Source organism: Leguminivora glycinivorella, chromosome 21 (assembly GCF_023078275.1).
Source record: "Leguminivora glycinivorella isolate SPB_JAAS2020 chromosome 21, LegGlyc_1.1, whole genome shotgun sequence".
Lineage (NCBI taxonomy): Eukaryota > Metazoa > Arthropoda > Insecta > Lepidoptera > Tortricidae > Leguminivora > Leguminivora glycinivorella.
The window spans coordinates 15,927,361-15,943,709 of NC_062991.1; the positions used below are offsets into that span (position 1 = coordinate 15,927,361).

At 38.8% G+C, this 16,349-nt stretch overlaps 1 protein-coding gene across 1 annotated transcript in view; it reads left to right on the forward strand.

Moving 5' to 3' along the window:
- The window catches only part of LOC125237436 (filamin-A-like), a 58,916-nt gene that overhangs the window by 15,627 nt on the left and 26,940 nt on the right, over nucleotides 1-16,349 (forward strand). Inside the window, 4 exon segments of the mRNA XM_048144504.1 lie at nucleotides 13,025-13,165; nucleotides 14,297-14,466; nucleotides 15,244-15,369; nucleotides 15,932-16,045. Coding sequence (XP_048000461.1) covers nucleotides 13,025-13,165; nucleotides 14,297-14,466; nucleotides 15,244-15,369; nucleotides 15,932-16,045 — 551 coding nt within the window.

Here is a 16,349-nt window from a genome sequence, read left to right on the forward strand (position 1 = left end):
GCATCATCAGAACTGGGTTCTGAGAAAAATGGGACCAATCTGTATGCATATACATTCAATAATAACCTAACCACAAAATTAAAATTTTGAAAAAACCCCCGACCCCATAGTGGAGACAGAGTGGACCGATTTTCATGAAACATGGCTAAGAACACTCCCGACTAACTCAGCTTTCAGACAAAAAAAACTAAATCTAAATCGGTTCATCCGTTCGGGAGCTACGATGCCAGACAGACAAACAGACAGACAGACAGAAAGACAGACAGACACGTCGAACTTATAACACGTCCCTTCGTTTTTGCGTCGGGGGTTAAAAATAAAAATTTCAAAATCGGTCCAGTAACGACGGAGATATCGTAGAACAAACATTAAAAAAAAAAACGAATTGAGAACCACCTTCCCTGAGAGAATTGAGGCGGCGGTTAAAAATTGCACTTTATCCACAAGAATGCAAAGTAATTTAATTTTAACTTGATGTCTTACACTGGCTGTTAGAATTTACTTACAAATGATGATTTTGAACGATGAATCCATACTAATATTATAAATGGGAAAGTGTGTGTGTCTGTTTGTTTGTCCGTCTTTCACGGCAAAACGGAGCGACGAATTGACGTGATTTTTTTACGAGTAGTCGAAGGGATGGAGAGTGAAGGAGAAAAAGTTAGTATTTCATAAATTGATGGATTTGATTTAGTTTGATATTTTACAGTTAAGTATTTTATTCGTGTTGATGTAGTGAAAAAAATGTGTTTCACTCGGTGTAAAAGTTGTGTTTATAATCTTTGTGCCTTGAAACCCTCGCAACGCTCAAGATTCCATTTCTCAAGTTAGTAAGTAGTTAAAAGTTCGCAATTCCTTGAGATTCCATTTACCCAGGTCTTGGCATGAGCTGGCGGCAGCTGCTCCGGAATTATAATTAAATGCGCTTATTTATTTTAATACGCGTTTACCTACCCGCGTGTTTTTATAGCGGCTGCCAATCGCGTAGATATACGTGTTGCTTCACGAGCGAAGATGCTGCGTACTACCGTAGATACGTTGTTTTAATTTTATGGAGAAAAATACTGCGTACTGCCGTATTTGATGTTGATAAACACGTCCCTAAATATCCTGAGTTTTTTTCGTTTAATAGTTACAACCTGGGACGGTAGGTACCAAGTTGATATTGCTAACGAGAGTATAAGCACATCTCGGACACTGGCGATCAAATATATGAAAGAGGCGCGTTCCTAGCACACAGTCTAAGCTCGTGTAGGTGAACGCGTACCATGCTTTTATGAGTGAGATATGACAGGTTGACTGTTCGCGTTTTTGACAGGCGGTAACTGTGAGGTAACCGAGAGGGGGTGGGCGGAACTATCAGCGGGGAGCGGGAGTGGCCATACTGTACGATAGTACTCTTTATTATACTGTGGTATAAGTGCACTGCGCTTTCACATTATCCGATCCGATATCAGAAGTAGGAAGGATTTCAAAAGTTTTTTTAGTTAGAAGGTTTTCATAAATGCCCAGGGCCGCGGCTTAGCAGGCAGGGTCACTACCGACTGAACCAGACCCGTCGTCAATGCACAAACGTTTACGCCGTGGCTTGCGTGGGCGACGGTCGCGCGATGTTCGCGCGACGGCGATGCGACGCATACGAAATCAAACCTTATCGATATGGAAGTATGAGACGCGACGGCGACGGTCGCGCGACGGTCGCGCGACCGTCGCCCACGCAAGACACGGCGTTCCGATATTATCGTGTTTGTAGCTAGTTATCTCTATCGCTCTTATCGCGTCAGCGCCACACCGTTTCGATTTCATGTGTTGGCAAGCCCGGCTGTCCAGAAATTCCGCGAAACACTGAAGTGTTGGACTTTCTTTCTTCACATCAATAGCATCAATTAGCATGAGTCATCTAAGTAATATTTTATTTCTGACAAGCGTCATCATAATTTTCAATATGGATGCTTTTTCATCTCACATTTTCACACGTGAAAATAAAACGAGCTTTGAATCTAATCCATCACAATAAAACTAAAACGGAAAATGCGCTATAAAAATATATCTTTGTGTATCTTGCATATACTATACCTACTGTTTTATATAAAGTCAGCCGTGAACTTGAAGCGACCCATGTAAACAACTGACGTATCACATAACTTTATTATATTTTTTCTACGCCCGTAGTATTATTCCATTATATACAGTGTCGTGCATAGATCTTTAAAACCCTACATAAAAGATGCCAGCCCCGGCCGGCGCCCCGCGCACCCACGCATACGTTATAGCCTTTAAAGCATTGTTAGGAAGCCTTTAATGTATATAGTGGGGGCGCGGGGCGCCGGGGGCTGGCGGCGGCGCGGGGGAGTGCGAGCGCCAGGGTGAGTGCAGGAACAGAGGGGAAGCCGACGCGTCCAAATACAGGAAACAGTGCAAATTTCACGAAAGTTATTCTATAAAATTATTTAATTCATTCATAATTTCTCCATGCAATTTTGCAGCTCACCGTACATTAAGATCGTATTTATAGCTTAAATTCCCGTAAGTGACTTGCAACTCTGCCGGCCTAGCCTAGTCGAAATCACAGTATTTTAGGGAAGTGTGAGGTTAGTTAGAAAGAGACAAAAATAGCCTGTCACTCTCCATCCCTTCAATTATCTCCACTTAAAATATCACGTCAATTCGTCGCTCCGTTTTGCCCTGAAAGACGGACAAACGAACAGACACACACACTTTCCCGTTTATAATATTAGTATGGATAAAAAAGATTAACAACTAAAGACAGCCGTCAGTGAATTAAACACATTGTATTTAAAACGTGTAAAACATTAACATACTTTGAGCATTATGCAATACAGCATAATATTACTTAGTCACAGCTTTGATCTCGACAATTTGGAACCATGTCACAGCTAAATCCCAGTATTTATGCGAAGCGGTTTGGGTGGCGACGCGCTACAGTTAATTTGACATGGTCCTAAAATACAGCGAATGAATTATTGCCACAATCATATATAAGGACAGTTGGAATAAACTTTTTTAGTGTAATAAATTCGGTAATTTGTGGTTATGTTTTTGATTGATGATGAGATTTATGATTTGGTTAAATTGGATACAAATTAAGGACGTACCGACACCGACTATTGATTTGGCCGACTAGGCCGACTACCGACTAGTCGGCGCTTTTGGTTGATTAGTCGGCCGACTAATAAAAACATAATTTTCGACTAAATTCACATTTTGAATGTCATTTTTGGTCTTTCGAACGCGCTTTTCATGATTTTTTACAAGCTCAAAGGTTCATGACAATATTTATGTACATTTTCCATTTTTGACAACCGGCTTAGTGATGATCCTGCCTATGAAGTTGATAATCCTAGGTAGGATATTTATTTCTGTGATAAATACAGATATTTGATATTTTGACAAAAAAAAGGAATTACGAATACATAGTTACATAATACAACCATAATTTTCACATTGGTAATTTAATTTTGTACTGTTTTTCTATCACTAATGAAGTGCCGACTAAGCGGCCCTTTTTGCCGACTAGTCGCCGACTAATCGCCGACTAAAAATGTGGCCGGATAGTCGGCTTTCCCAACTAGTCGGCGACTAGTCGGTACATCCCTAGTACAAATACATAAGTCAACATGACAGTAAAGGACATATCCTAACCACAAAATTAATTTATAATTTTGAAAAAAACCCACGACATAGTGGACCGATTTTCATGAAACATGGCTAAAAACACTCTCGAGTAATTCAGCTTTGAAACAAAAAAAATCTAAATCTAAATCGGTCCATACGATGCCACAGACAAACACACACGCAGATAGACAGACAGACACGTCAAACGTATAACACCCCGTCGTTTTTGCGTCGGGCCGCCGGGGGTTAAAAAGACTTTTTAACTAATCACTGCAGTGACTTTTTTAAGAAAAAGGGGGTAAATCTTTAATAAAAGAGTGTGTTTTCAATTCTGTCTTGGACGTCGACAATGCACTTACAACTTCTCTGGTGTTGAGAGTGTCTATGGGTGATAGTAATAGCTTACCATTCGACGACTAGTCTGTCCGTTTATTGCGTTAAACATTTGTTTTTGACCAGCGTTTATTTTCAAAACGACTATTTAGTAAGAATTATAATTATTACTAAATAGTCGTTTAAAAATAAACAGAACTTTTCATAAACCTATAGATCTCTACACCGCAGCTGTCCGCATTCTTTCTGTCAGTCTGCCCCGCTGTTCGTCATAATGTTAGCAACTAATATAACGTGGTTAATCGCCCATTCTGTTTGTGAGAAATAGTGATTGTTTCGTTTGATAAAGTGATAAATAAGTTAAAAAGCGTTTTATTTTTGGTAAGAATTTTGAAACAACACATTAAATATCAGCGAGCGCGTAGACAAGGTGACAATTAAATAAATAATAAATAAATAAATATTATAGGACATTCATTACACAGATTGACTGAGGTCTATGGTAAGCTCAAGAAGGCTTGTGTTGTGGGTAGTTGGGTACTCAGACAACGATATATATAATATATAAATACTTATATACATAGAAAACATCCATGACTCAGTAACAAATATCTGTGCTCATCTCATCACACAAATAAATGCCCTTACCGGGATTAGAACCTGGGACCGTGGCGTAAAGGCAGGGTCACTACCGACTGCGCCAGATCGGTCGTCAAATTAAACAATTCTCGCTAGACAATGCCAAACAAGTTTAAAGGGCAGAGTTAAGTACCATTGACCATCCTTCTGCATCTGACCCTTGATCCAACCACCTAGCGAGAGTCTTTCGAGATGTTGGTCGAGACTCTTCGATATGAGACCGTTCGCTGAAACGACTATCGGGACAATTGATCGTCGAATCAACATCCCACATGGCGGTTATCTCGTAAGCCAAGTCTAGGTACTTACTGGACTTGTCCTTCTCGGTTTTCACGAGATTCTCATCATGGGGGATGGTGATGTCGACGAGCACGGCCCGGCGTTGCGATCGATCTATTATGACAGTATCAGGCTTATTGGCTATAATAGTCCTGTCAGTGATAATAGATCGATCCCAATAGAGCGTAGCACGACCATTTTCGAGAACTGGCGCAGGTAAGTACTTGTAGTACGGTACTTCGCGGTCCACAAGGCCGTATTGAAGAGCAAGCTGCTGGTGAATGATCCTGATTATTATTATTATTATTATTTGGAGCCCATCGTGTCCCACTGCTGGACAAAGGCCTCCCCCCAATTTCTTCACTGACCATTGACCATACTAAATAATAAATATGGAATCCGAAAAGGTGTCCTTTAGCTACTATATCGCCACTCTGGAGAGATTTGGGACTATTGTAGACAATGTTCAACTTACGAAAACCTACTAAATGAAAAGAAACAATATATGTGAGGTTTTCGCGGTCAAGAAGAGAAATATTAGGGCTTGTAGAGAATAGTAATTAAGATACAGGTGCGGAAAAGAGGAAATTCGAGACCAGTGATGATAAAATAGATGATCTAAATCGTGGCAAATATGTACCTACCTACTTAATGTTTTTTTTTTTATAATTTGTAAATAATATTCTGTTGTTCTTTTCTGTACGTGTAACTTTATTTCTTTTGTCAATGTTATGCCATGAATAAAAATATTTCTATTTATATAAATTGCTAAATCGACCCGAGTTACGAATTCATTCTTCGCACGTATGTCGTACGATGTTTTGAAGTAAAATGTACTATTTTGCGAACTATTGAACTAGTGCGGAAAAAGCCCCATATGTAGGTACTGTAAATGCTCAATCCTATATCTCTTAATCGCTTTTTCGTAAGTACTAGTGCTATAAAAAGTATGTATTTCCATATACTACGAACCACGATTGGCTTCTCTACATATCCAGTTTTATTGTGGCTTTAAGTCTTATTTCACATTTAGTTTCTTCCAGTCGGGTTGCTCGTGAATTCCAGAGAATGATCTGACACTGGTGATGTTTAAAATAGTCGTTCATTTTGCATATAAAACCCGTGAACAAGTAGGCTGGTCGTAATCCTTAGATTTATGTTTATATTACTTCAGTAGTTATGTCTCATTCAACAAAGTGGACTAATGATTTTGGTCCGTGGTAGCTTAAAATAATTAATTTTTAAGCTGAAAAGACTAATTTATCCGGGCGTGATCTTGGGAGTGAATTAATATATGTACTAAAGTTACTAAATGTAATACAGTTTATTGTAATGTGTGTGTTCCTACCATCGATCTAAACTATGGAAGTTTAAATCGATGGTTCCTACATATACAATTCTGAGGTTGTGCAATAAAGTGAATTTGTATTGTATTAAAGTGTATCGTGGATTCTCGATTATGGGCATATATTTAATTTTCAAAAAAACCCGACATAGTGGACATTTCTAGGATGGCTAAGAACACTCCCGACTAATTCAGCCTTTCAAACAAAAAAAACAAGAAACCTAAATCGGTTCTTCCATTCGAAAGCTACGATGCCACAGGCAGACAGGCACGTCAAACTTATAACACCCCGTCGTTTTTACGTCTTTAAATTAGTTCCATACTTGAATTAATTTTAATATTGTAGATACAGGGTTCTATTTCTACTACACTACACTAGTATATTTTTTCACCAACCTTACTCAACCAGTGGCGTCAATCCAGTAGGATTTATAGGTTCTACATTCGTTCGATAATAACCTAACCACAAAATTAAAATTTTGAAAAACCCCTTGACTTAGTAGAACGATTCTCATTAAACATGGCTAAGGCTTCATTACCCCCGAGTAATTCAGCTTCCAAACAAAAAAAAACTAAATCTAAATCAGTTCATCCGTTCGCCGGCAGCAACGATGCAACAGACAGACACACATAGAGACAAACAGACAGACACGTCAAACTTAAAGCACCCGGTCGTTTTGCGTCGGGGGTTAAAAAGCTGCTCAGCATGACCTGTGGCCTATTTCACCAAAGTGACATTGACAATTCTGAGCCTACTTCTGGGTTGATAATGATATCTTATCTTATAATTATTTTTTCCCATCACTAGCTCGAAAACACGTGTTTTGTCCTTTAATACCAGCGGGTAAAAACGCATTTTATCCACTAGTGGGTAAAGTAATTTGACCTTGAATAAAGTCAAATTAACTGCTTTAAAATTGATAAAAGTAGGTGAATCTAGTAATCCACCTGCACTAAGCAGTGATAAACGCGTTTTTTGCGCGTATTTCCTCGCTATAGTGAGGGGAAAAGTTTTGTGTTACACTACTGTAAAAAACTTAAACTGACCACTCCTTCGCTTGTGGTTCAACGAATCCTTTTACAAATTCCACACTCGGCGTTAAAATACAACCCCGTGCCCCCTTGTATAACAAATAACTATTAAAATCGGGACTTAATCCTCGGATTAAGACCTCCAAAGCTTCAGGGACAGCGTTGTTCCCGTGGCCTCGGAGAAGACTGGCTTGAAATGACATCAACACCTTCTGACAGCCGCGCGAGTTTTTCGAACTTGATTCGATTTTAAAAATAATTATGTGTAATAATCGTGAAAGTTTAAATCAGTATCTTATCTTATCTTAAATCTGCGGGGGCCCTTACGGATACACTTCGCCCCATCGGGATCTTTTGTGCAATTACAATGGTTGGTATAAAGGTTGATATTAATGATAATTGATAAGTAACATTGTTCCTCAGCGTCAATAAATTTCCTTGTTGAACAGGCAATGTACAGCGATGTGTCACTGTTGGGCGACAATTGTCTCTGTGAAATGGACCACTGTATTTACGTCAAAACTTCAGAGCATGTCATAACAAATACCTAACATGACGCGCAATCGATTAATTAGAAATAAATTACATTTCGATCTAATTTCGACTTGATCTGCAGTTAATCTTTCTGTCAAAATGTCTATACGATCGAGTAATTTACGATAGAGTTCAGTTTGGGTTTGACTGGCGTCTGAAATCGTGTTATTGGATGCTGTTATAGAAATGGTGATTATGATGAAGATTATAGGTTTTGTAGCACAGACAATATTTATTATTATAATTTTCTTGCAATATTTCATATATCATTCCTACGTAACCTACTCATAGGCTCTAAGTTTATCCACCTCCACAACACAATATATTAAAAACTAGCTTTTGTCCGCGGCTTCGCTCGCGTTAGAAAGAGACAAAAAGTAGCCTATGTCACTCTCCATCCCTTCAACTATCTCCACTTAAAAAGGGCACTTATTTGTGTGATGAGCAAAGATATTTATTCATGAGTCATGGATGTTTTCTATGTATATAAGTATTTATATATTATATATATCGTTGTCTGAGTACTCACAACACAAGCCTTCTTGAGCTTACCGTGGGCCTCAGACCTATATTAATCGCTCCGTTTTGCCGTGAAAGACGGACAAACAAACAGACACACACACACTTTCCCATTTATAATATTAGTATGGATAAACAAAGTTGTTAAATTTATTAGGTCAAAAAAAATACATGTACAAAAATTACACTTCCAACCAATTAAACAAAGTTCATCCTCACTTCCTCGACACGTGGAAAACCAAGAACAAACGGGCCTCTCGCTCGTTTTTGACCAGAATGTTGAAGTTGTGGAATGAGCTACATTCTGAGGTGTTCCCCTTGCGCTATAATACGGGGTTCTTCAAGAAGCAGGTGTTTAGGGCTCTCAAAGGTCAGCAACGCATAAGTGGCTCCCCTGATGTTGCTTATGTCCATAGGCGGCGATGACTGCTTATCATCTACCGTCTCGTCTGCTCGTTTGTCGCGTCTATCATAAATAAAAAACAAGAAATCACTCCCTGCTGAGCATACAAAGCATATACCAACGATTAGATTCAAATAAAATATTACATTATCCCAAAAAGATTAATGTGTTAAAACAACTGACATTTGATTTATTACACCTATCTTTCTATCAAATATTTTCTCCATTTTTCTTTCCGAACAAGAATTAATATCCACGTCTTGTTATAATAGTTGGACATTTAGATTTGACATTTGTAAATCTTTTAATGTCTTCCAGTAATTTTCCTGATATTTTAATCGGGAACACGGCACGGGATTTTGTGCGTCAGAATCTGAAATGTCCAGTTTTTTAAATGCCGACTTGATATAGAAGACATGTTTTAAAAATACGACCTTATATGTAGCCAATGAAAAATATGTGGCATAATTACGATACAAGTGCGGAAAAAAGGAAGTTCGAAACGAGTGGCGATAAATTAAATCACTACCGAAGGGTTAGGTAGATAGATACGAGTCACGAATTTCCTTTTCGCACGTGTATCGTACGACGTTTTACAGTAGGTCCTGTACAGATGTTCCTCTGAAGTTTCAATTTGACAATAAATGAAACACTATGCTCACTAGTGCGGGAAAAAAGCACCATCTATACTGAAACGAGAATAGAATCCTGAACTTGCGAGTTTTTTAACACACGAGAAGTAAAATACATTTGCACCCGAGTGTAACACAAAACTTTTCCCCTCACTACAGCGAGAAAACTACAACGCAAAAAATGCGTTTATCGCTGCTTCCAGTAGTTACACAGGTGGTAAATCATCTTTATTACTAGATTCACCTACTTTTATCAATTTTAAAGCAGTTAATTTGACTTTATTCAAGGTCAAATTACTTTACCCACTAGTGGATAAAATGCGTTTTTACCCGCTGGTATTAAAGGACAAAACACGTGTTTCCGAGCTAGTGAGGGGAAAAAACTTAAACGGGCTTTTTTATACTAGGTAGGTACATTGACTTTCTTAACACTTGGATTGATGTAAGTTATTTTAGATCTTACATAAATCCAATTTTTTCTCAAAAGTTACATGATAAAATCAAATTTAAATTTTATCATCATTGTTTTAATCCCAAACACTACACGATACCTATCTCTCAACACGCATCGCATTCCATACAAATAAATCATACATCGAACAATTTTCAGCGGCCAAATACCCCACTAAAAATAATCTTTGTTTTGATCGAATCCAAATATTCTGTTGTCAAAACAAAATCGTTTGACGATCGAATTATAGCCGAATCGATTATCGCGTCGATATGAGTCATGATTGATATAGGCCAATACGTTGTTAATGAAAAATGTTTTGATAAAAGTTTTAATAGTCGGATTAGGATTTTACGCGTTTGAAATGTTGTTGCTCAATTAGACAACTATGTATATAATGAACACAAGTTTTTTTTACTAATTCGGTGGTTAGGCATACCGTCTGTCGATTATAAGCATTCACAGCGTAGCATGTGGTTGCCTACGACTCCAGAGGTGTCACATGCGCGTTGTCGACCACACACCGCACCTTCGTTGAGGTTGACCCTGACGGCTCAATGAGGCCGGCAGGAACACAACACTGATGCTACTGTTATTTGACTGCTGTTTTATGTAAGGAACTGCTTACATGTTTGGGCTCTGCTGTAGGTATCTGGTAAAACATCCGATGTGACTGCTCGTCCTCTTTTTGGACGGATATTATAAGGACATACCTACGTCCATTTGTACTAGTATTTTTACCTTAACCGCTTAAAATGTAAGAACTAAAGCGGAAAATAGTCTTAGACATTAGAAGATCTTTAAATGAATATCACTCCTCAGTTGAATCTACTACTTTAGCAAAAATGATGTATCAAATGCTCAAGCATCTCAAGATAACCTATATCTGTATTACAAAATCCGTCTCCAGAATATCCAGCCAACATCCGATGCAAGCGACCTTGATGTCTCTAATTAACTCTAAAACTATGTAATTAGTTCGTATTTTTGGCACAATCTCCAACCAAGGAATGAAGATTATTCATTGAAACTGCAGGAACTTGCAACGCGCAAAACACTTGAAATTAAATCACCTGTATGAAGATGTACTGTGACATTAAAGTGTTTAGAAGGATATATTATAGTAATTATGTATCTGATAAACGGGGATTGTTTTATGACAGTGGTAATTAGGCACTCGCTACTTTGTAACTGAATTTAAGGCAATGTCCGTACACAAATCATGATAGTGATTAATGTAATAAACTAAATGATTACAATGTAAATGTATAAAGTTTTGGAGATAGGGTTAGTAATAGCAATGATGAGGAATGAAATAATCGTTGTGAATGATGTGTCAAAACTGGGAACGGAGGGTAAAGGGAACACTCACAAAGGAGTAAAGCCAGTAGTTCAATATATAGAATTAAAGAAAAAATGTTCTATAAATTCCAGCCAAACTGATAAAAAAATCTTCCGGAAACATATTAATATTGACTGATATAATTGCAGAAGCAGGTCCGTACGTTAACTATAATAAAGAGCATGTTCTCCATTAAATTAACAAGCTCGTCCATATGTTCTGCAAAGACATCATGAAAGCAGAAAATAATCCGACGACGTAAACTATAAACTTCTCTTCGATGCAGAGGTCGCGATAAATATGTCGGCGGTGTGACGTAGTAATACCGCTAGCCAACTAATTATAAATATTATATTTAAAAATGTATTTCGATAATATTTTTATAAGCTGGAATGCGGCTTCAGTATGACTCGTAGTTTTCTGATCAAAGTGGATTGACCCATCTACAGCATTATATATATTTCCAAGATTGTCTTTATATTTAGTTGATTAATAATAATATGAATACGTGTCATTTCTATCTTAAATAAGCATTATTGACAACATAATTATGATAAGCAAGTGAATTACATTATAGTTTTCTCTTAACATTAAACATAAGATTATCTGTTTTTATTTTCACAATGACGGAACGATTTATACTATAGATTTAATAGCTGAGTACATATAACATAGTATCATTGATACCTTTTGAAAAACTCTTGATACTATTCTATAAGTACTTGTAACTGACGTAGCTTAGCTTTTGACTGATGACATAAAAGATAACGATGAAGAAATCGATAAACCTTTAACCGAACTAGTAAATTCAGATGTCAAACTCAACAATGAAGTAAACACACACACACTACACACACAAACACAAATTAATAAACCAAGTGCAGCTGAAAGCGTGATCAATGGCCTTTATGAGCGGGTTGTGGAACTCGATCGTCGGCGGGAACGATAAAGAGGTGACTTGGGAGGAGGTGTCTCAGTTCTACTTCGATAAAGGGAAGAAGTACTTCTCTGTGTCCGAGTGGGATAAGCAGGAGACGCCGGTGGTGTATGCAGAGGCGCATAAAATCACGTTCAATAAGGAGAGGCTTGGGTTCACGCCGTTGAACTTTGTGTCTATCTACAATATTGATACTAGGAAAGGTTTGTATCGATTTGACCCTACATTTTCACAGAACTTATGATGGGAGTATTTGGTGACTGCAGTTAATGTTCGTGACATTTACGAATCACGACACAGTATAAGGATGAATCTCTGGTCTGGTCTAAGGTGTCCATGAAATTTTATAACGATCGGTGAACAGGATCACTTGATCACGTTCAATAAAAAATGAAGTGTTGCCTCGGCCCGGACCCTTAAACAAGATTTAACTTTGATACCGAATGGCAGATGGCGTATTATTTGACATAGTAAAATCAACCGAAATCCCAGCAGATATTGTTAACACAAAATGCCCCAAAAGTACATATGTAGTACGAAAAGCTTTTCCTTCATATTTTTACCGGAAACGTGAGTATTTGTCGTGCTAGTTCAGACAGTGTCATTACGTTTTGTATGCTACTGGCTAAAATAATTCCTATTCATTTCCGTATAAATACGAAGCAAATTATTTTTGAACTACATCGGACCATTCTGTAGTATCATGGTTATGCACGAAAAATTTGCACAAATGAGTTTCAAAATATATCCTCTAAGGGCCAGTTGCATCAACCACATTTGACAGACACCTCATCGTCACACAGCAAACGTCTATGGAACTTCCCATACAATAAAATTTAACAAACGCTGACAGACGGTTTGATGCAGCCGGCCCTAAAAAGGCATGGGACAATACACCAGTTCATTAAACTTTGAGACTAATAGTAACATTGTTAATTTCAGCGGAAGTAAAGATGCCGAGTGGCCACGTGGACAAGCCAGCGATAGAGGACAACCGCGATGGCACCGTCAGCATCAAGTACGAGCCGAGAGAAGAGGGCGTACATGAATTGTTCGTCAAATACAACGGGGAGAATGTGCAAGGTATGTATTAAGATTGGCCAGATATTGCTCCAAACATTGACGGCTAGAAAAAGAGGGGGAGGCTTTTGCCCAGCAATGGGACACATTGGGCTCTAAATAATATTAATAAGTGCAACACCACCTCTCGACACCCATAAACCACTCACGCCGGTGTTGCGCCTGGCCGTCTTTACGATGGCAAATCAGGTGCCCATCTACCGAGTGGCGAGTCACCATCTGCCTCAAAAACTAGTGCCAACAGTGGCAGGTGTCTAATTTCTTTGCAATAGCCCAGTCTTTTTTTCACACAAACTTAAACCATAGACCAATACTCTATCCATATTATCTACAATAGCTTCCAATGCCTGTGGAAACCGATTCACGGGTATTTATGTACCTGTGAATGGGTTTTAGCAGGCGTTCTACATGACATCAGATATCTCCAAACGTGCGTCTTCGGCCTCTGCGTGTAGGATCTATATCCCCACGCACGCCTTATAAATAACCGGGCTCAAAAGATCCGAGAGTTTTAAAACGGAGAAACAAATAATAATAATAATTATGTATGTCTGTATGACTATCTGATGGCTGTGATGGTACAGTCAGTATTAAATACGAGCCAAGAGACGAAGTTAAGCTGGATGGCATGGCATGGTCGACATCAAATATGAATTTCGAGAAAGATGCGTACACGATCTGTATGTCAAATACAATGGGGAGAATTTAGTAAATTTAGCTTTTCACTCATTGGAAAACATGAAGAGAACAAGTACATAAAATTACTAGATTGGTTTTTTATCAAACATAACTAAGAATCAATGGAAGAAAACTTTATTTTATGTTAAAGCAACTGCATTGAAGTCAATAAGTATTTTGGAAAGCTAACATACAAGAGCATCAGCAATACAACACCTATTTTTTGCGTGCTTACAAGACGTTATCATTAACTTGATTATTTCAGAATAGTAAGATTAGTAAGTAAGGACCTTTGACCGTCTCTGTCGAATCTTACTGATGAACATACTGATCGTATTTCTCTAAATGAAATGAGAAAACTTAGGGCAAGGTGGCCTTGTTAACAATCACCTATAATAACATCAACACCATATCATAGATTTCTTTCAACTCTAACATGCTTTATTTCCGCTTCAGGTTCTCCCTACAAATTCCACGTGGACTCCATACCCTCGGGCTACGTCACAGCCTACGGTCAGGGTCTGGTGAGCGGCGTCAGCGGAGAGCCCAGCCAGTTCACAATCAGCACCAAGGGAGCTGGTGCTGGAGGGTTGTCTATGGCTGTGGAGGGTCCTAGCAAGGCTGAGGTATGTTTGATGATCCCGTCAGGGTCTGCTTAGCGGAGTCAGTAAAAGCTTAGCTAATTCACCATTAGCACCAATGGAGCTGGCGCTGGAGGGCTTTCCATGGCTGTGGAGGAACCTAGTAAGGCTGGGGTATGATTAGTCCACGTAGAATCTATACAATAAATACGACAAGGTTCTGATTAGCGGCGAGCCGAGCCAGTTCACCATCAGCACTAAAGGAGCTGGCTCTGGCGGGCTTTCCATGGCTGTGGAGGAACCTAGTAAGGCTGGGGTATGTTTGATAGTCCCCTTGGGCTACAGTTAGGGTCTGTACGTACGGGTACGGGTAGCATCAATAGAAGCCAGATCATTATCTGCACCAAGAGTGCTGGAGGACTATCCATGATTAAGAGGGACCTAGCAAGGTTGAGGTATGTTTGATAATTCTTTCTGTCTATAGCCAGGGTCCGGTGAGAGAATATCCACCAAGGGTGTTGGTGCCCGAGGGCTGTTCATCGCTAGCAAGACAGTGGTATGTTTGCTACATAGGGTAGAATCAGAATGCAATCAGGTTTTGGTGCGCGCCTCAGTAGAGGGTCCTGGTAAGTCCGAGATTTAAATAATCACTGTTGTCTTAGATGAACTTTTGATTAGTTATGCATTTCCTGCTTTTGGACTGTTTTTGTATGCCCAAAAAACTGCGGATAATCGACTATTTAAACAAGTCTGTACTGTTGTCTTATTAACAGCATCTTTGTGTTCTTTGATTATGTTATTTAGAATCTTTGTGTTTTCCAGATCACATGCCACGACAACAAAGACGGAACAGTTTCCGTCTCGTTCCTGCCCACCGCCCCCGGCGAGTACAAGGTCTCTGTCAGGTTCGGGGACAAGCATATCAAGGGTTCCCCCTTCACTGCCAAGGTAAGCCAAATACGATACGACAAAAGGTTTTAGAACTTCAGTAACATTGGTCCTCCTAAATATCTTTTCCCGATGCCTTCATGCCACGAGGTAAATATTATTCTAGGTTACCTGTCGTGTATTTTTACTTTTATTCATGCACAATGTGCAGTGTGCACCCTCGATGAGTTCTTACCGTGCGCAATACAACACTGAGAACTTCCCAAGTTGGGCTCTTTTCTAGTTAGATCTAGAGTGACAGTCTACATTGCAAAAAAATACGCCCCTTTCAAGCCAAGAGAAGAACGTTATAATATCAAAAGCAGCGCTATCCTCTAAACGTTGGTTTTGCATTAGAAAACTTATACTTGCATTTATTAGTGTGATGAGCACAGATATTTGTTCCTGAATCATGGATGTTTTCTATGTATATAAGTATTTATATATTATAGATATCGTTGTCTGAGTACCCACAACACAGGCCTTCTTGATCTTACCGTGGGCCTCAGTCAATCTGTGTAAGAATGTCCTATAATATTTATTTATTTATTTATACTTACGGATAATTTTATGTATTTTTCAGGTGACTGGGGAAGGTCGTAAAAGGAACCAGATCTCTGTGGGCAGCTGCAGCGAGGTCACGCTGCCAGGAAAGATCACTGACAACGACATCCGTAGTTTGAATGCTTCTATCCAGGTACCTATGGAAAAGATATTACAAATGTGGTAGATTTTTCTGAGAATAATATTATTTAATTCAATTCTTTTCTTGTTCATGCCTATGCATTTTTGGAATCTAACCATTTTAAATGTAAGTAAATTATTTAGTACTAATCCACATTACATTAGTATACGATCTTAGGCTGAGGCTTATGCTATTTTTCTGTTCGACGGAGCCGGAGACTTCGTTTATAGCGGGGGCCTGAAATGGGACTCTTTCCGACCGGATGACAGAAGGATCAATAAAAAATTGTCATATGAAACAAATGGTAGTGTCACTT